Below are 25,871 nucleotides of genomic sequence, written 5' to 3' on the forward strand. Positions count from 1 at the left end.
AGAATGGAGAGGAAGAGGAATTGCGACGTGACATTTGAGCGCTCGCTGCTGCTGCTGCTGCTCCTGCTGCTGCTGCTGTTGTTGCTGCTGTCGCTGCTGCTGCTGCTGCTGTCGCTGCTGCTGTCGCTGCTGCTGCTGCTGTCGCTGCTGCTGCTGCTGTCGCTGCTGTCGCTGCTGCTGCTGCTGTCACTGCTGCTGCTGCTGTCGCTGCTGCTGCTGCTGCTGCTGTCGCTGCTGTCGCTGCTGCTGCTGTCGCTGCTGCTGCTGTCGCTGCTGCTGCTGTCGCTGCTGCTGCTGCTGCTGTCGCTGCTGCTGCTGTCACTGCTGCTGCTGCTGTCGCTGCTGCTGTCGCTGCTGCTGCTGCTGTCGCTGCTGCTGCTGTCGCTGCTGCTGTCACTGCTGCTACTGCTGTGTCGCTGCTGCTGCTGCTGTGTCACTGCTGCTGCTGCTGTGTCGCTGCTGCTGCTGCTGCCGCTGCTGTCGCTGCTGCTGCTGTCGCTGCTGCTGTCGCTGCTGTCGCTGCTGCTGCTGCTGCTGTCGCTGCTGCTGCTGCTGCTGTCACTGCTGCTGTCGCTGCTGCTGTCGCTGCTGTCGCTGCTGCTGCTGTCACTGCTGCTGTCGCTGCTGCTGCTGTCGCTGCTGTCGCTGCTGCTGCTGCTGTCGCTGCTGCTGCTGCTGTCATTGCTGCTGCTGCTGTCGCTGCTGCTGCTGTCACCTTCACTCTGCAGACCCCAGCTGCTGCTCACTGCGAGCTGCCGAGGTGGTGGAGGTGGTGGTGGAGGTGGTGGTGGAGGTGGTGGTCGAGGTGGTGGTGGAGGTGGTCGAACGACGACAGAGGAGGACATCGGATCGGCGGAGACAACTCGGCAGAAGGCACAACCCGCGCCCCTCCACTAGAAATGTGAGTTCGGTTTTACACGGCCACTCGTGCTTGTGTGCATGCGTATCCTGTCGGCCTTCATATGTGCTCGCTAACAGCACTTGCCCCAACAGTCCGTTACAGGCTACACGGGGGGAGGGGGTCTTTGTCTTTGTGTAGTAGCTAGCGCATTGCGCTACGAACCAGGGCCAACCGGGATATATTCTCGTTCACGGCCAACACCCAGTGACGATTACCTGAACCGGTCCAGAGCCTCCCCTAGGTCGACTCAACCTCAAATGTTTCAGCATCGCCACTGGTGAGACAAAGGCGGCTGGGCGTGGTGCTGGCCACCCACCCCCTCGTGTGCCGTGCCGGCCTTCATAGGTGCTCGCGAACTGCTCTTGCCCCAACAGTCTGTTAAAGACTATGTAGGGGAACTGTATCTTGTGTGTTGGAGTCAGCACACTGCACGACGAACTTGAAGACCACGTGTTTGATTCCCGGCCGCGGCTAACATCGCTGCTCTAAACACCGCCACACAAAGACAAAGATCCCCCGTGTAGCCTTATCAGACTGTTGGGGCAAGTGCTTTTAGCGAGCACCTATGAAGGCCGGCACGCACACCAGAGGTGGGTGGCCGGAATCAAGCCCGTCCGCCTTTGTCTCCCCAGTGGCGATGTTTACACACCGCACCAGGTACTCGTTTGAGGCCGAGTCGACCTAGGGGAATCCCAGGAGGGGCTCAGATATTCCTCAGCGATGTTGGTGGGTGGCCGTGAGCGGGAATCGATCTCGAGGTCATAGCCGGGATTGTAGCGCGGTGCGCTAACCGCTACACCACCGCTGCCCACCTCACCTGGACAGGCAGAAGGAAATGTATGTAACCCAAGGTTGTAGCCATGGAGTCAACATTGGGGGGGGACCAAATCTTCCAGGGGGTCTGGGGTCCCCCCCCCCCACCTCAGAAAAATCTAAATGTGAAAACTAATTTTCTGACATTTCCTGCCAAAAAAAAAATCACTAACACATGGGATGGACTTTTTATTTATTCTTTACAATAATGTCTAATCGTGTATTGTATTACATTGCTCTGTTTTTTCTTTTTTTTACCTTTTCTTGTTTCGTTGTATGTAATGGCAGAGATTAAGGATTTATAAAGTACAACCATAACCACAATCATATAAACAGAAATCTATTTTATAGCAATATATTTGGGGGGACATTTTGAGAATATTTTAATCTTTTAATATTGGGGGGTGGATGTGTCCCCCCCAATATATATTCTAATTACGGCCTTGATGTAACCGTATGTACGGTGAACTTCTTTCGCACCGTACGTGGTCTACTGCGCTAATCGGAGTTGCGAGGGTGGCGATTTAAGACGAGACGATCACGGCCCGCCTCTCTTCAGGAACTGCCGACGGTGTGCGCGTGTCTTTTGTTGTTGTTGTTGTCGCGTTATTCCGAGCGCTCATTTGAGGCCGAGTCGACCTAAGGGAAGGCCCCATCATCCCCCAGTGCCTCGTGAGCAAGGCGACAGTCGTAGGCGACTCGAGTCCACATAGTTGCTCCACCCTGCTGCAATTACAATCGCACGTTGCTATCGAACAAACGATGAATATGCAATTCACAAGATGCGCGTGCCGTTGATGAATGCGCGCGATTCAATTAGAATGGGGTTATTTTAATGTACGCGTTGCATCTCTTTGTCTGTCAGTCCGCCGTGCGCTGTTGTCCTTCGTCCCGCACCTCGGTTGGCTACGTACGGTGCGAAAGAAATTCAACATACACACATGGTCAAACAAACCCCGCCGCTCGCCGTGGTTTGTTTGACCATACTTCACCACGCTGGTCGGTGCGGGTTGCTGCCTTGATGTGGGGGTCATGACCGGTTCGGATATTAGATGTGAGTCGTGGCCGGTGAGAGCTCCACGGCTCTCAATCGTAAGGTTGCGAGTTCAAATCCTGTTAGGGTCGTGGTTCACATAAGGCGGACACCAGCGGTTCGTTGACTCAGCCCATCATCCCTACAGGGTCTATAAAACGAGTATCGCTTTAATGGAGAAATCAACAGAGGTTGGCTTATGGATATAGGCTCGCCCCGGCCAAAGTAATGTGGAATTTGCACCACTGGCTCAGGGCTGCACCGCCTCGATGCGCCATGCAAACAGGAAACCACTCTGCCCATCATCGCCGATTCGGAGTCGGCGATTGTTGTCAAAGTGATTTGCGTCCTCGTGAACATTCGCACAGACTCGACGCATCCGTAAAAACCACACCGCGTGGCCTCACAAGGACGAATACATTATCGGCGACGTTTCGGGCAATGGTCCTTCTTCACAGCACATACACATTCACGTGCTGTGAGTTACGTATGAGCTGTCTATCTCTTGCGCATGGCCGCAGCAGCAGTGTGTTCGGAAGAGAAATGCCAATGTTGAGGTCTCTCTGTGTTTCTATTGGCCTCTATGTATCGGTATGAGTCTCTGTGCAGCTCCGTGTCTCGATGGGCCTCTGTCTCTATGCATCTCTGCCAGTCTATGTATCTCGATTTTCTTATTGCGCTTGACAAGACGTTCAATGTCGAGGTCTGCTAGCCACGACGAGAGGGCTACGTGAGAGAGAGTTCGTGTCGTGTTGCTACAATCGTATACAGCCCTGTATCTTGGGTGGCGAGATGTTAACTCCCTCGCCTGGTGTACAGGAGGTCGTGGGTTCGACCCTGACCCTGACGCCTGTATATTTGGACTTTGCGTGTCTCTCTCCTCGTGTTCGCTTGGATTTTTCTCATACCTCCCCCCAGCTCGCACCGCCGACTTCCCCCAACTCAGGATCTGCTCAGGAGTTTGCGTGTCTCTCTCCCCACCGTGGCGTAGATTTTTCCCTGTACATTCAGAATCAACGTGCGTTTAGAGTCTTTGGTTGACATAAATTTGCACGTGATGTCAAGCCTCTTCCGTGAGCGAGCATTTGTGATAGCCAGGTCGCTTCTGAAAAAAGACCTATCCGGATAGTTCAAAGGGCTGAAATAAAATCAAATAGTTAGTCTCAATAGTTATCTTCATGAATGTTGCTGAGTGTTGGGGGTCCGTGTGCTCGTGCGCCACTGCTCACCCAGCAGCGTTCTTCATCGCGAGGCCTGTGGGCCACTCGCGGCCCCTGGTGGCCTTTAGTGTGGCCCCTGACAATCCACAAAGAGTGAAAACACCGCCCCATCATCATCATCGTCATCGTGCTGCTGCTGTCAACACCCCCACTGGTGTCAAATGTGTGGCGGAAGTGCCCCCCCCCCTTCCCTCTGGAAGTGAGTGAAGAGCACACTGCAGTTGATGGAGCATCGGCCGAGTCGTCGTCGTCGTTGATGTTGTTGGTGTTGATGTTGTTGATGTTGTTGATGATGTTCACGACTCGGGGTGACCCGGCTCAGCCGACCCCCTCCACGACGTTGCGCGTAGCCCATTGTGTACTGCCACTGCCATTGTGTACTGCCGTTATGTACTGCCATTGTGTACTGACATTGTGCACTGACATTGTGCACTGACATTGTACTGCCCACTGCCATTGTGTACTGTGTACTGTATACTGCCATTGTGTACCCACTGACATTGTGTACTGCCATTGTGTACTGCCATTATGTACCTACTACCCACTTCCATTGTGTACTGCCGTTGTACTGCCGTTGTATTGCCTTTGTGTACTGTATACTGCCATTATGTACCTACTACCCACTGCCATTATGTACTATGTACTGCCATTATGTACTGACATTTGACATTGTGTACTGACATTGTGTACTACCGTTGTACTGCCATTATGTACCTACTACCCACTGACATTGTGTACTGTGTACTGCCATTGTGTACTGTCATTATGTACCCACTACCCACTGACATTGTGCACTGCCATTGTGTACTGCCATTATGTATCCACTACCCACTGACATTGTGTACTGCCACTGTGTCCTCACTACCCACTGACATTGTGTACTGCCATTATGTACCCACTACCCACTGACATTGTGTACTGCCATTGTGTCCTCACTACCCACTGACATTGTGTACTGCCATTGTGTACCTACTACCCATTGCCATTGTGTACTGCCATTATGTACCTACTACCCACTGCCATTGTGTACTGTATACTGCCATTATGTACCGACCACCCACTGCCATTGTGTACTGCCATTGTGTACTGTGTGTTGCCATTGTGTACTGCCATTGTGTACTGCCGTTGTGTACCTACTACCCACTGCCATTGTGTACTGCCATTGTGTACCCACTGCCCCCTCGATCGTGTTGGTCGTGACAAGTCATGGCGAGGTTGGAATGCGAGTTATGATGATGATGTCTGAAATCGTATTGCTTGTTGGCGTAACGTCCTGACCCCGTGCCCCCTACTAAACATCTGTAAAAGATAAAGAGCTTTATAGCTCATCGGATTCCTCCTCCAATATAAATACATATTCTGATTTTGAACACGTGTAGTCGCAGGCTTTCGCGACCAATATTCTGATTCATAATTGTTTTTATTTTGGGTTCATATCGCCGCGTGAGTAAAACGTGTGTCGTTCCACCCTCCACCACCCGACACAGCCAATGAATAAAGTAGGTACGTGATGAACAAACGATGCCAGCCTCTTACTGCTTCATCAACACCGCCGGCAGACCAAAACTCACGTAATTTAACAATTGGGAAGTCCGACGTTTCGCTGGTAGTTACAAGGAGCATTATCAGGCAGAATTGATATTACGATGTTTCGCTATGAAAGTTGCCTGAAAGTTAATTCGAAGTGTGTTTGTTCTTCTCGTGAATGGATCTGTGTGTTTGTTGGGTCGCGTCCTATACTTTATTTAATCTTCAACGTACACGCGTTTCGAGTATTTGGGCTGCTATACATCTCCACGTGATATGCCACTTCGTCGAACTATCATTTGTGGCCAGGTCGCTTCTGAAAAAGAGCTACTGTATATAGTTCAGTGGGCCCTACCTGGGAAAATAAAAATAGTGTAGTTCAGTTTCCATTTAAATATATTGTCTATGTGCTATGAAAAAGGGCCATTGTCCGAAACGTCGCATATTTAATATTTTCTCATTTTTCTATAGGGTCACGGTGTTATTATCCAATGTATCGGGTTGTCTTTGAAAATTACATCATGGCTACGTAGAGAGATGTACTTAGTAGTATGACCACGACTAAATCATACGCTGTAAATAATACGATTGAGAATAAAACTGACATCATTACTCTTAGTTCGGGTTTCTTTTGTGATTACACGCATAAAAAAAAATAACACGCGAAGACCAAAAAAAAAATCAACGTTTGTTCGTATAGTCAGCATGAGAAGGCACTGTTAGTGAGCGCATATTAAGCTACAAAGACAAATGTCCCCCGGATAGACCTCCCAGGCTTTTGGGACAAGTGCTGCTCGCGAGTAGCTATCACGAAGGCGGGCACAGCACGAGAGATTGGTGCGGCCAGAACCACGCCCGGCCGCCTTTGTCTCCCCAGTGTTGATGCTCATACACATACAGGTACACACCTAAGACCGAGCCAAGCTAGCGGAGGCCAAGAACCGATTGCAGACGATCACTCCCCGCTGCTGTTAGTCCGTGTCGGTGGAGTCGCACACTCAAAGACGACGGGGTCGTAGCCGCAGTGTGTTAGCCAATTGCCCAAGCTCTGCGGCTCCTATATTTGGATGTTTGAGACTCATACGGTAAAATCTTAATCTACTAAGTGTGTGTGAGAGAGTAGTTTTATCGACCAAGTACAAAGTCAAAGTGGAAATTCCACATTCCTATGGCGGGGGATGTCTATATACATGGGACGGTTGGTGTTGACTTCCCCCACTCCCCTGCGGCTGCACCAGGATCTGAACTGTCGCTTGCTCGAGCTGAGCCACCTGGACCGCTCACAATCTGCAAGATCACAGTACTGTGACCCCTCGTGCCTCTTTGGCTGCCCCCCTTTCGACTCTTTGGCTGCCCCCCTCCCCTTTGCGAAGCAGCCATTGAAACAAAGAACAAAAAATCTGAAATCTTAAAACATAATTTAAACAGAATTAAATATGGCATGGAATGGGGTTACTATGGAATGTATTGGTGACGACAAAATGTACAGCGGTCGAACTACATTGTGAAATAACTAAATGGGGGAGGGAAAAAAACGAAATAGACGCAGTTTATTCCATCACCTGTGTTGTTTATTTAAGTCAGAATTTGTCATGCGCTGTGCTTGTGTACAAGTGGCTCTGCGTGTGATGCGGATACCGTAACTACTTTTTTCAAAGACAACAGCTAAAGAAATGTCTCTTATTGTTCTTCTTATTGTCTGAAATGTGACCGACCTCTGTGCTAAAAACACATACGTAGAATATATACGCTCCTATACACAGATGTAGTGTATTGCGTGCATATATATGTACATTCGTAAGCTGAATACACGTATACAGTATAGACTAACAGATATCATCAATTGCAGCCTTATAGATTGTTGGGCCAAGTGCTGTTAGCGAGCACCCAGTAAGGCCGTCACGACACACGAGGAGGTGGGTGGCCAGCACCACGCCCGGGCCGCCTTTGTCTCCCTAGTTGCGATATTTACACATCGCACCAGGTACTCATTTGAGGCTGAGTCGACCTAGGGGATGCCCAGGATCGGTTCAGATAATCGTCACCGGTGTTGGCCGTGAGCGGGAATCTAACTCGGGTCGCCGGGTTCGTAGCGCAGTGCGCTAACCGCTACACCACCGCTCCCCACAACACACACACGTACATAAAGAATAACTACATACACGTACAGAGAATACACCGTTATATGTGTGTATACATACATATGTGTGTATACATACACACACATATATACAGTACTCACACACGGAATATAAAAGACAAAGACTCCCCAGGTAACCTTAAACGGACTGTTGGGGCAAGCCCAGTTAGCGAGCACCTATTAAGGCCGGGACGACACAGGAGGGGGGTGGGTGGTCAACACCACGCCCGGCCGCCTTTGTCTCCCCAGCACTGATGTTTACACACCGAAACGAGGACTAATTTAAGGCCGAGTAGACCTCGGGGAGGCTTACGACCGGCTCAGAAACTCGTCACTGGTTTTGGTGGCCGCGAGCGGGAATCGAACTCGGGTCGCCGGATTCGTAGCGCATCGCGATCGCCACGACCACACCGCCGCTCCCAAACACCGTGCATTGCACACAAAGACAAAGATCCCCCATATAGCCTTAACAGACTGTAGGGGCAAGTGCTGTTAGCGAGCACCTATGAAGGCCGGAACGGTACACGAGGGGGTGGGTGGCCAGCACCACGCCCGACCGCATTTGTCTCCCTAGTGGCAATGCTTACACACCGCACCAGGTACTCATTTGAGGCTGAGTCGACCTAGGGGAGGCCCGGGACCGGTTAGGATAATCGTCACTGATGTTGGCCGTGAGCGGGAATCGAACCCGGGTCGCCGGGTTCATAGCGCAGTGCGCTAATCGCTACACTACCACACACACAGACACACACACCACAGCATGTACACATTGTAAAATACACAAATGAACACGCACTTGGGGTGGGAGTGAGACGAGAGTGCGTGTGAAGCCAGCGGTCTAAGTTCGACTCCCTGCTCACGCGGTTGTGGGCCGCTCTCACCAACCGGTGGTGAAGTATGGTCAAACAGCAACCCTCCATGTATGCATGTTGAACTTCTTTCGCACCGTACGTAGCTAACCGTGCCGGGAACAAGGACAACAAACGAAAACACACAAAGCAGTCGAAAAGAAATGAGTTTACAATCTGGATGATTTACAAGTACATATCTCCCCAGCTGCTTCCCTAACGTCTTAAAGGAAGAACGTTCCAGACGGCCGCTGAAACAGCGCATCTGAAAGCGCCACGCGGTGCGGTGACCGCCCGCTCTGTCTGATGGCCCCGCCCAGAAACTGCTGCGAGGATTGAGGATTGAGGATTGCCCCAACAGTCTATTGAGGCTATCCTGAGGAGGAATATTTGTCTTTGTATATACTGTAGTGACTGTCACGTCATTTGATACGGTGCAATGCTATTTAGCTGATGAAGTTGTTGTTTAAGCGGAGTTTAAGATGTACAACGACAGTCTGCTCGTCTACAATGCGTTGGTATTTATCTGGAGGTGACGTTAGCCCGGCGGTATAACGCGTTCGCGGGCTTGTCGCTTTGGTTCGTGGTTCGAAACCAGCGGCCGCCCTGGTTACCACTGCGGGTGTGTTCACCACAATACTACTACCGTAATACGCGCCGTCTGCTTCACAGAGGACTCTAAGCGATCCTTTGGCGTCATTAACAAGTGGAGGTTATTGTGTGCCAAACGCGCCACGGTCCACACGAATACCTAGAGTTGTTACATCATCGCAATAATCGCCCTGTACTTCGAACTCTCTTTTGAACAAAAAGTCACGAGACTGTAAGAATTTCCAGGGTAGAGAACTAAAATCATGATTATTATAATTTAAAAAAAAGGTTTTTTTTACATCTACAGTAGACGCCGCTACACGTGATGAACCCTCACAAATATATAAATAGGTGATGCACCGTCTGGTTAATGTTGGTTAATGTTGATAACCGATAAGTCGAGTAATCGAACCGATAATTGGATAGTAATCGATTGCATTACTTACATTACATTATATCCCAAAACGCATTTTAATTACGTTCATATGTGTCCATTGCAAAGTGTCTCGGTCGGTATATAAGAGCGATTAGTAACCTAAGTGAAGCGATGAACGCAGGAGCACGGATGAGTACGTGAGTAGCGACGTGAGCTGTGAGATTCCCATCGATACAGAAGGACAAGACGCGAAAACTCACCCATCACCTTCGACATGTGTTCCATTCAACGCAGATTGCTATTCATCATATTCTTACGTTTTTTCGGTAAAGTCACGTAGGTAAAAAATTAAAATTAATTATCAAGTGATACAGCTATCGTGCTGTGACGGTTCCACCTGATGACGGAAGCTTGTGTTGCCTCCAAAACGTCGTGATTTTTATTTTATTTTTATTTTATTTTTATTTTACTTTTATTAATTTTAATTTTTTACCTACGTGACTTTACCGAAAAAAACCTAAGAATATGAATCCTTACAGTCACGAAAGCTTCAAATCTAGAATGCTATTCATCACTTGTGGATCCAGCAATTGGCGCGGGCACATCAGTCAACGTCAGTAAAAAGGTTTACCAGAATGCAATTGTGGGTTAGGCCACGCAATGATCTGACCAAATGTGTCGTAAAGACCCGACAAAGTCGCACAAGTGAAATTGTACTTTGGTGACCGCGGGGAACGGTGGCGCAGTGGTTAGCGCGCTGCCTTACGAACCCCGGGCGAGTTTGAATTCTCCCCAGTCACATGTAAGACTCGGATAAGGCGACCGTTCGCTTGAAACTGCGTCAAGCATCTTCAGGACGAGATCCAGGCACTCGGACGGAATCCCCGGAAGTCGATACCGTCCATGCGTATGGGTCTGTGTCAGTGCCGTCCTTCCCCCGCACCTCCGCTTAGCACGGTGGGCTACGTACGGTGCGAAAGAAGTTCAACGTCCGTGTATCAATAATGTGTTTACTCGTATAGAAAAACTGGTGTTCTACACGTGTACTAATTAACACAATGCACTAATTATGTATACACATGAGCACGTATATGCTGTGTACAATTCAGCGCAAATGTATAAATATAGGGGTTATTATTAATTTATTCATTATTTGTTACGGACACCACGTGTACAACATGCACAATGTGTACCACGGGCGCATTTCACACTCCAGTAAACGCACTCTCGTCCCCACCCGATGTGCAGTGCATATCACACACACGTGAATGCCATAGCGTCCCCACGCTGGTTGACACGCGGTTGATGAAGGCGGTGGCGCATAGACGTACCGTACAACGATAGATTTCGGGGCACTGCCTTCTTGCTGCCCTGAAGCAATCGCCTTTAGCACCCAGTCTGTGCACGTAGGCCGTCCATCCAAGCGCTATCCAGGCTCGACGATGCTTAGCTTCCGAGATCTGTACGTATGCTGAACTTCTTTCGCACCGTACTTCGTCAATCGTGATAATCGGAGGTGCGTGGGAAGGACAACAAACGAAGAGAAGGACCAACTCGGCCTCATTTCTATGTTCGGCACGGGTGGAGCGATTAACACACGCGGGTTGACTGGTCGAGATGACACATACCGGACTGTAATCAAGAGAGCCGCAGCATAGAGACACACACACAGGTGTACCAGTTTAACACACAGGTGTACCAGTTATTCCAGGTATATTGATCAGTGCCAGAGCGCTAAGTCAGTGCAGGTGTAACAGCACAGGTATATCAATGTATTACGTGTACGAATTAGTGCAGCTGTGCAAATCGGTACCGGTGGTTTATACCATTGAATGGGTGGAGCGGTGAAGAGCGGTGGTTAGCGCACAACGCTACGACCACAGCGACCCGCGATTGATTCCCGGCAAGGTCTGGCACCAGTGGCGAGTGATATCATCTGGCGTCCCAGTCACTAAAACCCGCATTGACCGGCGTGGTGAAGTATGGTCAAACAACCCCCATGACCCGCACGGCTTGAGGAGGCCTTCATCCAGCAGTGGATTGACAAAGAGCTGTCAATTATTGGTAAACTTAATCACCTATGCGGTTGAATATCGGTGGAATCGGTTCATTGAAAGTGTTCAATAATGGCTATGCAGCAGTAAACGTAGTCCAGCGTTACCGATGACTCGGTGTGCGGTAGAGGTGTGTATTCATCAATGCAGGTGTTACGTTGAGTTCAGGTGTACGCTTAAGTACATTGGACCATTGGTATTAGTCGCCACATATCTTACCACTCATGCAGAGATGGACACAATATCGCGATTACAAATAGCCGGAGTAATGTAAGTACAAATGACCAATTAACCAAGTCTCGTGTAATTTAGATGTATCGATTACGTTGAGATGTGTAGCTCAGATGGCAACTCGACATTACGTACGATTATTGGCCATCTATGCGCTGATAGGTATGGCTAGCACACCTGTGCAATTTAATAATGCACCTGTACCAAGGCCGTAATTATATATATTTAGGGGGACACATTCCCACCAATATTCAAATATGCTCAAAATGTCCCCCCCCCCAATATATTGCTATAAAAATATTAAAAAGTTATAATAATTGCTATGCTATGTAAATAAAAACAACAATTTGCTAACCTTGGCCACAATATCTGGACTTGTCTTCATATAAATCAATGCATAGATTTCTGTTTATATGATTGTGATTATGGTTGTACTTTAATCTCAAACATTACATACAATTAAACAAGAAATGGTAAAAAAGTAAAAACAGAGAAATGTAATACAATACACTATTAGACATTATTGTAAAAAATACACATGAAGTCCATCCCATGTGTTAGTGAATTTTTTAATATTTTAGGCAGAAAATGGCAGGAAATTAGTTTTCAAATTAAGATTTTTATCTGGGAGGGGGGACCCCCCAGATCCCCTCGAAGATTTGGTCCCCCCCAATGTTGACTCTATGGCTACGGCCTTGACCTGTACCCAGGAAGTGTATGTGTACCGATACCCGTGTACCTGGATTACCTGAATACATATACCCGTGTACCTGGATTACCTGAATACGTATTTCCGCATACCTGAATACCTATGCCCATGTACCTGGATTACCTGAATACGTATACCCGTGTACCTGGATGAACTGAATACTTATACCCGTGTGCCTGGACTACCTGAATACCTATACCCGTGTACCATTGTATGGTCACCAGCAGCAGCTGACATGTGGCCGCATCTGCTGGAGACAGACGCTCAAACGTTCCGCTGAAGTGGAACTCGTTGAAAATAACTCGTAGAGCGTCAAGGTCTCATTCACTCCGCACCCTCTCAAATAGTCACTCATTCGTCGACGTCACTCATTCATTCATTCCCCCATTCATGGGTTTTAGCTGATCCACTCGCTCATCAGCTACCTCAGTTGAAGGCGTTATAGTACTATAGTAATAGAGCATTAGAAAGCGCGCGATGCGATGGCCACCGTCTTTGTTCGATAGTTGAGCCATAAGCCGCTACTGCGAGGGTGACCGTGATGGTTTTACGCTCCTCGACGAGACCAGCCAGGCATTGTGGTTCATTTGTGGCAAGCACTTTGTGTGTAATGAGCGTGTAATTATTGATGACTGATCCTGCATTGTTCACAATCCACAGCAGCTCCTGAGCACGAGCTCGTTGCATCGCTCAAAACTCTTCTCCTCCGTTGGCTGCCAAAACTCGATCGCTCGTAGTCTCGACCACAGTCACGCGTGTAAGAACCGATTCTTTGTGGGTCTTATGTACGCCATTCTGAACTTCTTTCGCACCGTACCTAGCCAACCGTGCTATGACTTGTAGACGACTTATACCATTAATGTGAACTCGGTATGCTGATTTTTCCCTTAAGGCTCATGGAACATTTTAAAATAAAGATTGAATTGGTATTGGATCATCTTTCAAGCGTTGTTAGTTACCCCAGCATATACAGATGGACAAAGCAATTTTTTGAGTCAGCTTTGTAATGAACATTGTATCCATATTTTACAATATAACGGTTAAACAACGTTAATGATAAACAACCAAATCAATAAAACCCGAAAAAATCTAAACATTGTATCCAAAACTGGCAAATGTGTCTATAATGCAAACAATGTGTGTGTCGATATCTACAAGTGCATGTGCGGACTGAACGGTATTAGGGTGGCGGCAATATCGTTTATCACGATACAATTAACATTTTCATGATATGACAATCATCGCGATATCAGTTTCTCAATTCCATCGGATCATTTCCGCGCTTCGCTGTACTTCCAGTACAAATCAACAAGATTGCTGCACTTTTTGAGAGTTCCTTAATCACGACATCCGCCTGCCGTCCGTCTCTCTGATCATCGCTGTCGTGTTTCCCGTATATGAACGACACTCATTTATTGGCTGAAGACATCTTCATATATGGGGGACTGCTGAACTTTGGCAATTGTTGACATCGGCTCACCGACTTGCGCGCGAGTCGGTGTCGATAACCGTCACCAGCGACGATTCTCTGAACCGGTCGTGGACCTCCCCTAAGTCGACTCAGCCTCAAATGAGTACCTGGCGCGGTGTGTAAACATCGGCACTTGGGGAGGAAAAAGGCGGCCGGGCGTGGTGCTGGCCACCCACCCCCTCGTGTGCCAGCGTTTACAGGTTCACCGGTACCACTACGACTACTCGCTCACAGCACTTGCCCCAACAGTCTGTTCAGCCTACACGCTGGGGGTGGTGGTGGTCTTTGTGTGCGTGCAGGCTGCTGGGCCGGGTGTGTCCCGGCACTGGCGATCGGCGCCCGGAGCCGCTCGCCGCGCCCCCCGCGCCTCTCGGCCTGAGCCCCGGCCACCACTCGGCGTTCGTGAAGCACGAGCCCGTGGAGCGGGCGTCACCCCCTCGACGCTCCCCGCTGACCCCGCCGTCGTGCGGCGGAGGAGGAGGCGGCGTGCGAGCCCAACCCGGCGGCCTCCTCCACCTGGACCACCGACTCGGGACACCGGCCAACGGAGGCCACCAACATCACCGCAGCGGCGGCGGCTCTCACCACACGGAGCCGCACGGCGCCTCGCACGACCGCCACGGGCCGCCGCTGCCGCAGCCGCCACCACCGCCGCCAGCGCGGCCGCGTCCCATGGACAGGGGCAGCCCCGGCTCTGGGGGCGAGGAGGAGGAGGTGGAGAGGCTGCGGGGGTCAGGGCACCACGGACACGTGCACCACGGGTGGGTAGGGTTGACGCCTGGCCCGGTTTTCCCAGGGTCGTCATCATCATCATGCGAATAAGCTGCAAATGTCTGAAGTCTTCCCAAGTTGTTTGCATACAAGTGGGATACTCGCCCTAAATTAAAATGTTTTGATGTCTCTGAAATAAAATTGATGATGAGTATTTTTAGTAACTTTCGTTACTCTACATTATTTAAATAACATGTCCGTGCATTGTTTTCGAACATTTTTTCCTCTTCTATTTTTGTCTCTGTTTCTTATTTGCATTCATCGCTTCATTTGCTCTACTTGTTCTTACGTTTTTGCTTTCGCTCGAGATCACTCTTGCACACGACACTCCGGCGTGCTGTCTGGACTTCCTCAGATGGTTAAACAAAATCAACTTTGTACCTAATCTATAAAACGCGTGGGGTTACGTCAGTTGCAAACAAATGCCCCAATCACGACGTACGTATGTACAGTCCGTTCTCCTGGAACGCCGCGTGTTGTTTTCATAAGGTGCCGTCCATAAATGACGTCATGCGATTTTGGACGGTTTTGGACCCCCCCCCCCCCCCCGTCATACGGCGTCACAAAAAGTCAGACCCCCCCTCAAATATGACGTCACAAAGCTCTGCTTTGTGACGCGGTATTCCTCAGGAAAGCAACTCCCTCGTTATAGGAGAACAAACTGTATGTTGAACTTATTTCGCAACGTACGTAGCGATCCGTTGACACACCAAGTTCCTCCTTCTCCCAATATCTATCATGAGATTACACTGGTCAACAACAACAAATTCTGGCCTGGACTTTTGCAGCTGATTTAGACTAATTTCAGGGTGCTGATTCCAAATCTGATCTCAGATTTATGCTATCGGCATACCCCATTTTCATTGATTTTGCCCGCAATTAACTCTGTCACTTATGATTGCAAGTTGTTGCGAGTCAGTGACTGCTTTGGTGTTAAAATATGGTGCTCTATTTTTAGATAGTGTGTTTATAACATCATTTCATGTAGATATCCACATTTATTTGATACTTTTTCTTCTGCAGTTTTTATTGAAAATGCAATATTTGATCTCTCAAAAACCTGATGTGATAGACAAAAAACTGATGCCAGATTTGGAATCAGCACCCCAAAATTACCTTAAATCCGTTGGAATACCTCATGCCAGAAAAAGTGTGTTGACCAGTGTAATCCCTCCCACTGCTGCTGCCACCATGCACGCCCATTGTTGTCGTTGTCTTCTCTTGCTCAACCTCAGAGGTGGCAACGCCAACCACGGGGCGGGCTTCCCGCGAGGGCCGCTGGGCCCAGGCCTCGGAGTCGGCGTTGGCGGCCGCTCAGCCTGTGAGACGTTCGCGCTGCACGGGCCGCCCGTGCCCAAGAAGCTGTGCCTGGTGTGCGGCGACGTGGCCTCTGGCTACCACTACGGCGTGGCCTCGTGCGAGGCGTGCAAGGCCTTCTTCAAGCGAACCATCCAGGGTGGGTTGTCGGGGGCCGAGTCGCCCACGTTCACACCTGCGGGGCAGGACATTTTCTGATGGGGGTGGGATATGGTCCCGAAATGTCAAGATTTTAAAAACAGGTGCCCTATCTACAATCATTAAGTGAAGCATTCGGTGTGTTTTCTTTGGGTTATGATCAATACAATGTCAGAATCAGAATGTTTATTTATCCTTGGAGAAATACGATGAGCAAAGAAGCTCTTTTTTCACGGATGTCCAGTCGGGGTGGGTCAGAACATTGCAACAACAAGCAATACAACAAGAAATTACAGGAGGGCAAAGTTTCGGAAAGGTAAGCAAATCACTCCAAATAAATACCTGAAATAGATATAAATTATATAAGTTCACACTGCATAAGTACACCAATTCCCGAGCTTGGGCAAGGCAGCAAAAAGAACAGCAAGAACAGTCCCAGACCACATCGAGACAAGGACACACAGCCCCTCAATAACATTGCACATTTCAGTTGAACTATCGGTTTCCGAGTCTCGAGACGTTGGGTAACTTGTCCCCTGTCACCGCCTCATTCCTTGGATCCACCGCTGTTGCCAACCCTGCCCGTGCAAGCAGGAGGCTGCTGCTGACTTTAAAAGCCATCCGCCCCTATGCCGACGATGTCTGGGCTCTTAAGTCGCCACTGACGACATGAACTTAACCTCCCTCTGCTGTCCACGTTCACATCCTGCCTTGACGCGGTCTCGTCGTCGGTTGGTGCCTTCCTCGTCGCCAACACCGAGGGTACATCTCATCAGCACAATGTCAATCGCAGTGAACCAATGGATCGAACGATCTTTATTTCATGTGCCAATATCGCTCTCAATAAAGTAGTGCATCGGTGCGAACTGCAGTCGTACGGGAACGGTACCGGGGATTGGGGAGTTGGGTGATGGAGCAACAGGAATTAAAAACAAGAAACCCGTCACGACCTCGGTGGCTAACACCGACCGAGCGGAATAAATTGCAACCGCGTGCAACGCATTGCACCAGAAAGGTAAGTAGCAACTAAAAAAAAAGTTAATGAAAAGTGAAGAAGAGGACTTTTATTTTACGTTTCAGACAGTGGCGGCTCCTGCAAAATCTCTCAGGGGGGGGCAAATGTCTGGATGATTGATAAGGATAAGGTCCACCCATGCAATGGATAAATTAACAGCTTAAGCATGTAAAGGCAACTTCACTTCATTAATATTAATGAAAAATAAAGTGACTCTTACAATACATCTTGTTTGTTTCTATACTCACTATTAAAACAAACCACTCAAGTTTATTTTATTAAAGATTCCACTAGGTGGCCACAAATTATATTGTTGGATGAAACGTGCTTACGTATGATGACGTAAGCACGTATGATGACGTAAGCACGTTAGTGCGAGCCCTCCCGGAAGCCATAGAGAATGCATTGGAGCGCCCCCCGTTCGAAAAAAAAACATCTTTGAATGTAAGTCTATGGGAACACTCGGGGCGATTCTCAGCCGGAGTGAAATCGCCCCAAAAGAGGCGGTACTCCACAGAACGTGACATGACGCTGATTGGACTATATCCAGAGGCTGCAGTGACGGCTCGCGTGACTGTGGTTCAATGACATTGGTGGTGCGTCGCCCAATCGCCCTAATGAAGAAACCGCCCCTGGTTTCAGACGTTATGGCAGGGCAAGTGTGGAGACTGCGGTGTGAGTGTTGGGGACCTTCTTCTTGGTTCTTTCGGTAAAGTCACGTAGAAGGGAAATAATACAATAATAAAAATAATAAAAATAAAACATAATAAAATATTTCTCACGACGTTCTTCACCTGAGGACGGCTGCTTGTGTTGGGGACCTCTTCAGCTCTGACATGTTTCGCTGCCAGAGAGCGCGAGAAGCCTGCGCGGCCATCGGGGTGACAGAGCGGGCGAGGAGGCGCGGTGCCCACGCCGTGCCGGCCTTCCTCGGCGCTCGCTCGCAGCAACACTTGCTTCACGAGTGTGCGCAGGCTATCCGGGGGATCTTTGTCTTTGCGTTTGCGTGTGAGGAGCGGTGGTGTAGCGGTTAGTGCACCGCGCTACGAACCCGGCTACCCGAGTTCGATTCCCACTCAAGGCCACCAACACCGGTGACAATTATCTGAAACGGTCCCGGGCCTCCCCTAGGTCGACTCAGCCTCAAAAGAGAACTTGGTGCGGTGTGTAAACATCGCCACTGGGGAGACAAAGGCGGCCGGGCATGCTGCTGGCCACCCACTCCCTCGTGTGCCGTGCCAGCCTTCATAGCCGCTCGCGAACAGCACTTGCCCCAACAGTCTGTTACAGGCTACACGGGGGATCTTTGCCATTTGTGTGTGTGTGCAGGTAACATCGAGTACAGCTGCCCTGCGGCGAGCGAGTGCGAGATCACCAAGCGCAGACGCAAGTCGTGCCAGGCGTGCCGCTTCACAAAGTGCCTGCGAGTGGGCATGCTCAAGGAAGGTGAGAGAGAGAGCGTGCTCTGGTCGGAGCCAGGGTGTGAGGGCTGGAGTTCCGCCATGCGGCGCGGCTGACCCACGCCGTGCCGGCCTTCAAGGAGCAGTGGGCGATGGAGGAGGCCGTATGCTCGGTGGCAGATGACGGGGAGCTCTGCATGCAGTTATGAGCTACCCGTCGGAGGCCGTCGGACTGCGAGAAGGGCTGCGTGCAGAGCGAGAGAGAGAGAGTGAGCGAGAGAGTGAGCGAGAGGTGGGGGTTTACATAAAGCAAAGTAATTTTTTTTAAAAATTACGAAATGATGAACGAAGCAAAGTGCCGACTACACCGAGCATCTTCTTGTTTCCACTGATCGTAAAAAAAAAGACTTAGAGAGAAGAGAGAGAGGAGTTGGGTGGGTGGGGAGGGAGGGAGGGAGGGCCAGAGCAGCGGTCGTCATCCAGCGGCACGCGGTGGCACCGCACCCAGCCGCTCGTGCCGCCGCTCTCGGCTCTGCGCGCGCGACACGGACGGCACCGAACACGCGGCCCAACGGCAGCGGCGCCGTCTCGAGGTGGCCGGGTGGCTCGGCTCTGCGCGCGTGTTGGCGAGCGCATTGGGTGGCGATGGAGCGGCGGTGTTGGGGGAGCGGTAGCGTCGCGGTCAGCGCGCTGCGCTACGAAGCTGGTGACCCGGGTTCGATTCCCCGCTTTTATCTAGGTCGACTCATTGAGTACCTGGTGCGAGGCGGCCGGGCGTGGTGTTAGACACTCACCCCCTCGTGTGCCGTGCCGGTCTTCATAGGTTCTCGCTAACAGCACTTGCTCCTACAATGTGTTAAGGCTATATGGGGGATTGTTGTCTTTGTTACGGGGAGCGGTGGTGCAATGTTTAGCGCGCTTCACTGCTCACCCCGGCGACCCAAGTTCCATTCCCGCTCGTGACTAATAAGAGTGGTGTATATTTGAATCAGTCTTGGGCCTCGCCTATGTTCATTCAGCCCTAAATCAGTGCTTGGTGCAGTGCTTGATGCCGACCACCCACCCCATTGTGTGCCGTGCCAGCCCTGACAGATGCTGCTCGCTAACAGCACTGGCCCAACGATCTTGCATGAAGCCACATTGTTACAGGGGGATCTCTGTGTCTTCTCGTGCAGGTGTGCGTCTTGACAGGGTGCGTGGGGGACGACAGAAATACAAGCGTCGGATTGACGCGGAGAGCGGCGCCCTCCTGCAGCCGCCCGCCGCCTTGCAGCCCGCAAAGCGGCCCGGTGAGAGGACTCGTTGGGTTCCTCCCGCATGACCCCCTTGAGGTCACTGCCGAGCGGCTCGTGTACACCCGAAGGGTGGCCTTATTACACCCGGTGACGGACTGGGACTCGAAATGGGCCCAGGCATTTGTTTGTAAAGCACACGCCGGGGCCCCGAACTGCAGTGCGATCTCATTGGGCCCTTTGGGGGCTGGGTGCAAACACACAAGTGGGTGGCCGGTGAGGAAGAATCTTTGGGGGCTGCTGAATATGGGGACTTAGTAGCCAACTGAGAGCGTAACTAAGCAATGAAGCGCACACAGACGTAATGAAATATTTTTTTATTTTTTACTCTCATCACATTCGCAATTTCCCCACACAGACCGGCCCACCGGCCATAGGGCAGTCCGGGCCTGGTTATATCCCTTTCCCACTGGCATATCCGAGCCACGCCAGTGTGGCGCCGATTTCCGCTGGCAACAATGCTGAGCCGAGCCGGGACAAACCCGTGCTACGCTGGCCTCACAAGAAGACGTCTGAATCGGGGCTCGTGGTTCAAGCAGGACCAGGGGGTAGGGTTAATGTCATCCGTTGCATCAAGTCAGCATCACTTTAACGCGCGACGGCTCGTGTCACGCTCTCACGTTAGTACACGGAAAAGAGGAGTCGCCCGGAAGAGGCGAGACATTCGTCTCGTTCTCGGCGTTTATTCACAAGCAACTATAACCACAAGTCGTGCTGCACTGCCATCTGCTGCCCAACTCCGAGATCAGCCGAGGTCAGGCGCATCCCGGGTGATGGAGCAAATCAGCGTTCAACCATTTGTTTATTACCCATCTCTAAATTTCAACGATCCACGTCTCCAATTTTTTCTTATTCCCCCCCCCCCCAAGACTCGGCTTTAACAGCTGCACCTGCCAACCCAAGCCGCAGCGTCTCTCCCCACACAGACGCGCCATCAGTGGCGCTCGCCTCTCTTGGTGACCCCGAGCAAGTGGCGGAAATTCCACATTTTCCTCCTCAAACTGCCACGATATTTGGTTGCCCTCTCTGCTCTGAAGAGCTATTGCCCAACTCTTTGTCAGTCCACTGCTGGATGAAGGCCCCATATTTCATCAGTTAAGGGTTGGCGACAGGAGTGTCCAGGACCTGTTCAGGCATCACTCGCCACTCATTTTAGCCGTGCCCTGGAATCAAAACTCGGGCCACCAGGTTTATGGCACGATGCCGCGAATCAATGACTCACATCTCCACCCACAACGTGAGTCACGGTGGCGAGACGTTAACTACCTCGCGTGGTATACAGGAGATCGTTGGTTCGATCCCGACGCCTGTATTATATTTGGAGTTTGCGATGTCTCTCCGCCAGCGGTCGCGCCGATTTTTCTACAGGTCCTCTGGTTTCCCCTCCACATTTAGAAACATGCGTTCTAGAGTATTTGGCTGATATAAATGTCCACGTGATAAGTCACTTCGTTGAGCTATCATTTGTGGGCAGATCGCTTCTAAAAAGGAGCTAAATAGCTCAGTGGGCCTTACCTGGTAAAATAAATAAATACAAGTTTATAGTTTACTGTTACTTCTGTCAATAAACAGTGTGACTGAACACTCTGGTGAGGTTTAACACGTAGGCTTTCGCAACCAATATCCATTCAGGTTTTTCTTTGTTGGATTAGATCGCGTGAATATAAATGCGTCGTTAAACCTGCCACAGTCAATTCGTAAGGTTTGTCACGTCAACAGAACGTGCCAATTCGTCACTAGTATAGCACATCGGTGTGTTGGAGAGCCAAGCCAAACATTTACAATCGGAGTACGAATCCATCTATTTAAGGAACGATCCAGGAGGATTTCTCCACAAATCTGGCTGTCGCCTGATGAAGCTAGTTGTAATTACTGGCGAAACGTCGTGCTCAGTTTGTAAATGTTGTGGCTTTGCTCTCCAACACACCGGTGTGCTGTACTATTATACTACACTACACTATACACTACACACTACTACACACTACTACACTATACACTACCACACTATACACTACTACACTATACACTACTACACTATACACTAGTGCTGTACTAGTGACGAATTGGCGTGTTCTATTTATGTGACAAACCTTACTAGTTGGCTGTGTCAGGTGGTGGCGGGTTTAACGACACATTTATATATTTACACGATCTAATCCAACAAAAAAACGTATATTATGGACTGCGGTAAAGGTTGCTTAATCTATGCTTGCCTAAAGTACTCCCATCTCGATGTATCTGCCATGTCTGTGTGTGTCCGTCTTTCTTATTTATTTGTTCTTGTCTGTCTTTGTGTGCACAAGTGATTGTTGTCTGTCTGTCTTGATGTTTGTGTTGTTGTCTTTGTTGTTGTCTGTGTTGTTGTCTGTGTTATTGTCTGTGTTGATGTTTGTGTTGTTGTCTTTGTTGTTGTCTCTTTTGTTGTTTGTGTTGTTGTCTGTGTTGTTGTCTGTGTTGTTGTCTGTGTTGTTGTCTGTGTTGTTGTCTCTTTTGTTGTTTGTGTTGTTGTCTGTGTTGTTGTCTGTGTTATTGTCTGTGTTGATGTTTGTGTTGTTGTCTGTGTTGTTGTCTGTGTTGTTGTTTGTGTTGTTGTCTGTGTTGTTGTCTGTGTTGATGTTTGTGTTGTTGTCTGTGTTGTTGTCTGTGTTGCTGTTTGTGTTGTTGTTTGTATTGTTGTCTGTGTTGTTGTCTGTGTTGTTGTCTGTGTTGTTGTTTGTGTTGTTGTCTGTGTTGTTGTCTGTGTTGATGTTTGTGTTGTTGTTTGTATTGTTGTCTGTGTTGTTGTCTGTGTTGATGTTTGTGTTGTTGTCTGTGTTGTTGTTTGTGTTGTTGTCTGTGTTGTTGTCTGTGTTGATGTTTGTGTTGTTGTCTGTGTTGTTGTCTGTGTTGTTGTCTGTGTTGTTGTTTGTGTTGCTGTTTGTGTTGTTGTTTGTATTGTTGTCTGTGTTGTTGTCTGTGTTGTTGTCTGTGTTGTTGTTTGTGTTGTTGTCTGTGTTGTTGTCTGTGTTGATGTTTGTGTTGTTGTTTGTATTGTTGTCTGTGTTGTTGTCTGTGTTGATGTTTGTGTTGTTGTCTGTGTTGTTGTCTGTGTTGTTGTTTGTGTTGTTGTCTGTGTTGTTGTCTGTGTTGATGTTTGTGTTGTTGTCTGTGTTGTTGTCTGTGTTGCTGTTTGTGTTGTTGTTTGTATTGTTGTCTGTGTTGATGTTTGTGTTGTTGTCTGTGTTGTTGTCTGTGTTGATGTTTGTGTTGTTGTCTGTGTTGTTGTCTGTGTTGTTGTCTGTGTTGTTGTTTGTATTGTTGTCTGTGTTGTTGTCTGTGTTGATGTTTGTGTTGTTGTCTGTGTTGTTGTCTGTGTTGATGTTTGTGTTGTTGTTTGTGTTGTTGTCTGTGTTGTTGTCTGTGTTGTTGTTTGTGTTGTTGTCTGTGTTGTTGTCTGTGTTGATGTTTGTGTTGTTGTCTGTGTTGATGTTTGTGTTGTTGTCTGTGTTGTTGTCTGTGTTGTTGTCTGTGTTGTTGTCTGTGTTGTTGTTTGTATTGTTGTCTGTGTTGTTGTCTGTGTTGATGTTTGTGTTGTTGTCTGTGTTGTTGTCTGTGTTGTTGTCTGTGTTGTTGTTTGTGTTGTTGTCTGTTGTTGTCTGTGTTGATGTTTGTGTTGTTGTTTGTGTTGTTGTCTTTGTTGTTGTCTCTTTTGTTGTCTGTGTTGATGTTTGTGTTGCTGTTTGTGTTGTTGTCTGTGTTGTTGTTTGTGTTGCTGTTTGTGTTGTTGTCTGTGTTGTTGTCTGTGTTGTTGTCTGTGTTGTTGTTTGTGTTGTTGTCTGTGTTGTTGTCTGTGTTGATGTTTGTGTTGTTGTTTGTGTTGTTGTCTGTGTTGTTGTCTGTGTTGCTGTTTGTGTTGCTGTTTGTATTGTTGTCTGTATTGTTGTCTGTGTTGTTGTCTGTGTTGTTGTCTGTGTTGTTGTTTGTGTTGTTGTCTGTGTTGTTGTCTGTGTTGTTGTTTGTATTGTTGTTTGTGTTGTTGTTTGTATTGTTGTTTGTGTTGTTGTTTGTATTGTTGTTTGTGTTGTTGTCTGTATTGTTGTCTGTATTGTTGTCTGTGTTGTTGTCTGTGTTGTTGTTTGTGTTGTTGTCTGTGTTGATGTTTGTGTTGCTGTTTGTGTTGTTGTCTGTGTTGTTGTCTGTGTTGTTGTTTGTGTTGTTGTCTGTGTTGTTGTCTGTGTTGTTGTCTGTGTTGTTGTTTGTGTTGTTGTCTGTGTTGTTGTCTGTGTTGTTGTTTGTGTTGTTGTCTGTGTTGTTGTCTGTGTTGTTGTCTGTGTTGTTGTCTGTGTTGATGTTTGTGTTGCTGTTTGTGTTGTTGTCTGTGTTGTTGTCTGTGTTGTTGTCTGTGTTGTTGTATGTGTTGTTGTCTGTGTCGTTTTGGGACCACGTCTCAGATCTCTTCCCTGACACAATCCCTCCGGTGTCCTTGCTTCGACGACTTCAATTACTCGGATATCTCTCATAACCATTGCTATCTTTACATTGCTTAACATTGACTGATTGCCAATTATTTTTTTGTAACGAACATGAATCTAATATGCAACTGTGAGGTTACGCAGATATCATTTATCAATTTTGTTTCAAAGTGTTTGGCAGTTTCCGAACTGCATAGCTGAGGATGCGGCCTTCACACCGACTTAGTCATAACATGCTTTTGGCCTTGACCTCATGAGGCCAGCCCTTGACTCCAATCCCGCGTCTATCTCTAACGAAAGCAACCTGTAGTCAATCTCACCAGCTAACTTCTTGCCTTTCTATCCTTCCCTCCTCTTCTGTTTCTCCGCATCTATCTTCTTGCTCCCCATGTCCGCCCGTCAGTCAACAAGATGGTCTCCCAGCTGCTCGTCGTGGAACCCGACCGCCTGTTCGCCATGGCGGGGCCCGGGGCGGCCGAGTGTGACGTCACAGCGCTCACCACGCTGTGCGACCTCGCCGACCGCGAGCTCGTGCTCATCATCGGCTGGGCCAAGCACGTGCCGGGTGCGCCTACCACCTCACAGCTCGTACCGCCTACCACCTCACAGCTCGTACCGCCTACCACCTCCTAGCTCACACCGCCTACTTCCCCCAACTCAGGATCTGCTTAGGAGTTTGCGTGTCTCTCTCCCCACGGTGGCGTAGATTTTTCTCCGAGTCCTCCGGTTTTTCCCTCCACATTTAGAATCAACGTGCGTTTAGAGTATTTGGCTGCTGTAAATTTCCACATGATGATAAGCCACTTCGTTGAGCTATCATTTGTGGCCGGGTCGCTTCTGAAAAAGAGCTATATAGCTCAGTGGGCCTTACCTGGTAAAAAAAAAAAATTTGTATGATCAAATAACCCATGGGGCGAACGTCATCCAGCAGTGTATTGACTGAGGGGCTACACACGTACATCGTCGTCATCGTCGTCGTCACGTGTCGATGACCCGTATCGACATCTGCCTGCGTTGCGAGCGCCAATGTGCAGACAGACAGCCCGAGTGAGCCGCACACATTGATTTTGTTAAAATCTCATGGTAATCCTATGTCCCAGCGGCGGCGGCGCGGTTACCCCTGGGCACTCGATACGGACGCCACCACCGCCGTCCAGCATGCCCGCCGAGCGTGCTCACAGAAAGTGCTCGCAAAGAGCGCTAGCCCTGCGTCCTCGCACAGAGCGCTCATCCTGCGTGCTCGCAGGGAGTGCTCGTAGAGAGCTCGCCCGGCATGCTGACCAAGCGTTGTCGCCGTGGACGTGCACACCGCCAGGAGGGCGTTCGCCGAGGAAGCGCGGCTGCAGCGTGGAGTCACCGCTCTTCACGACGATAAATAACGATGGCGACGATGATGATGTTGATGATAGCGACGATAAATGACGACGAGGATGAGCATAATGATGACCACGAATCTTTGTGTGAATGGGAAGGTTTTTGAGTTCAAATCCTAGTTGTTGGCAGTTGATTTGGCACACGAACATCGTCGTCATCATCTTTCCTCTGGACTTAAGTCAATTGTTACCATTTAGTT

General features: G+C 49.2%; 1 protein-coding gene across 1 annotated transcript in view; it reads left to right on the forward strand.

Moving 5' to 3' along the window:
* Positions 1 to 828: 828 nt before the first annotated feature.
* Positions 829 to 25,871, forward strand: part of ESRRB (estrogen related receptor beta) — a 30,745-nt gene continuing 5,702 nt past the window's right edge. Inside the window, exons 1-6 of the mRNA XM_061568263.1 lie at positions 829 to 901; positions 14,214 to 14,675; positions 15,921 to 16,141; positions 18,485 to 18,601; positions 19,731 to 19,844; positions 24,702 to 24,863. Of these exons, the coding sequence (XP_061424247.1) occupies positions 900 to 901; positions 14,214 to 14,675; positions 15,921 to 16,141; positions 18,485 to 18,601; positions 19,731 to 19,844; positions 24,702 to 24,863 (1,078 nt within the window). The 5' untranslated portion in view covers positions 829 to 899. The remainder of the gene's footprint in view (positions 902 to 14,213; positions 14,676 to 15,920; positions 16,142 to 18,484; positions 18,602 to 19,730; positions 19,845 to 24,701; positions 24,864 to 25,871) is intronic.

The sequence above is a fragment of the Lethenteron reissneri genome, chromosome 41 (genome assembly GCF_015708825.2).
Source record: "Lethenteron reissneri isolate LAM-NWPU_2019-01 chromosome 41, ASM1570882v1, whole genome shotgun sequence".
Taxonomy (NCBI): Eukaryota; Metazoa; Chordata; class Hyperoartia; order Petromyzontiformes; family Petromyzontidae; genus Lethenteron; species Lethenteron reissneri.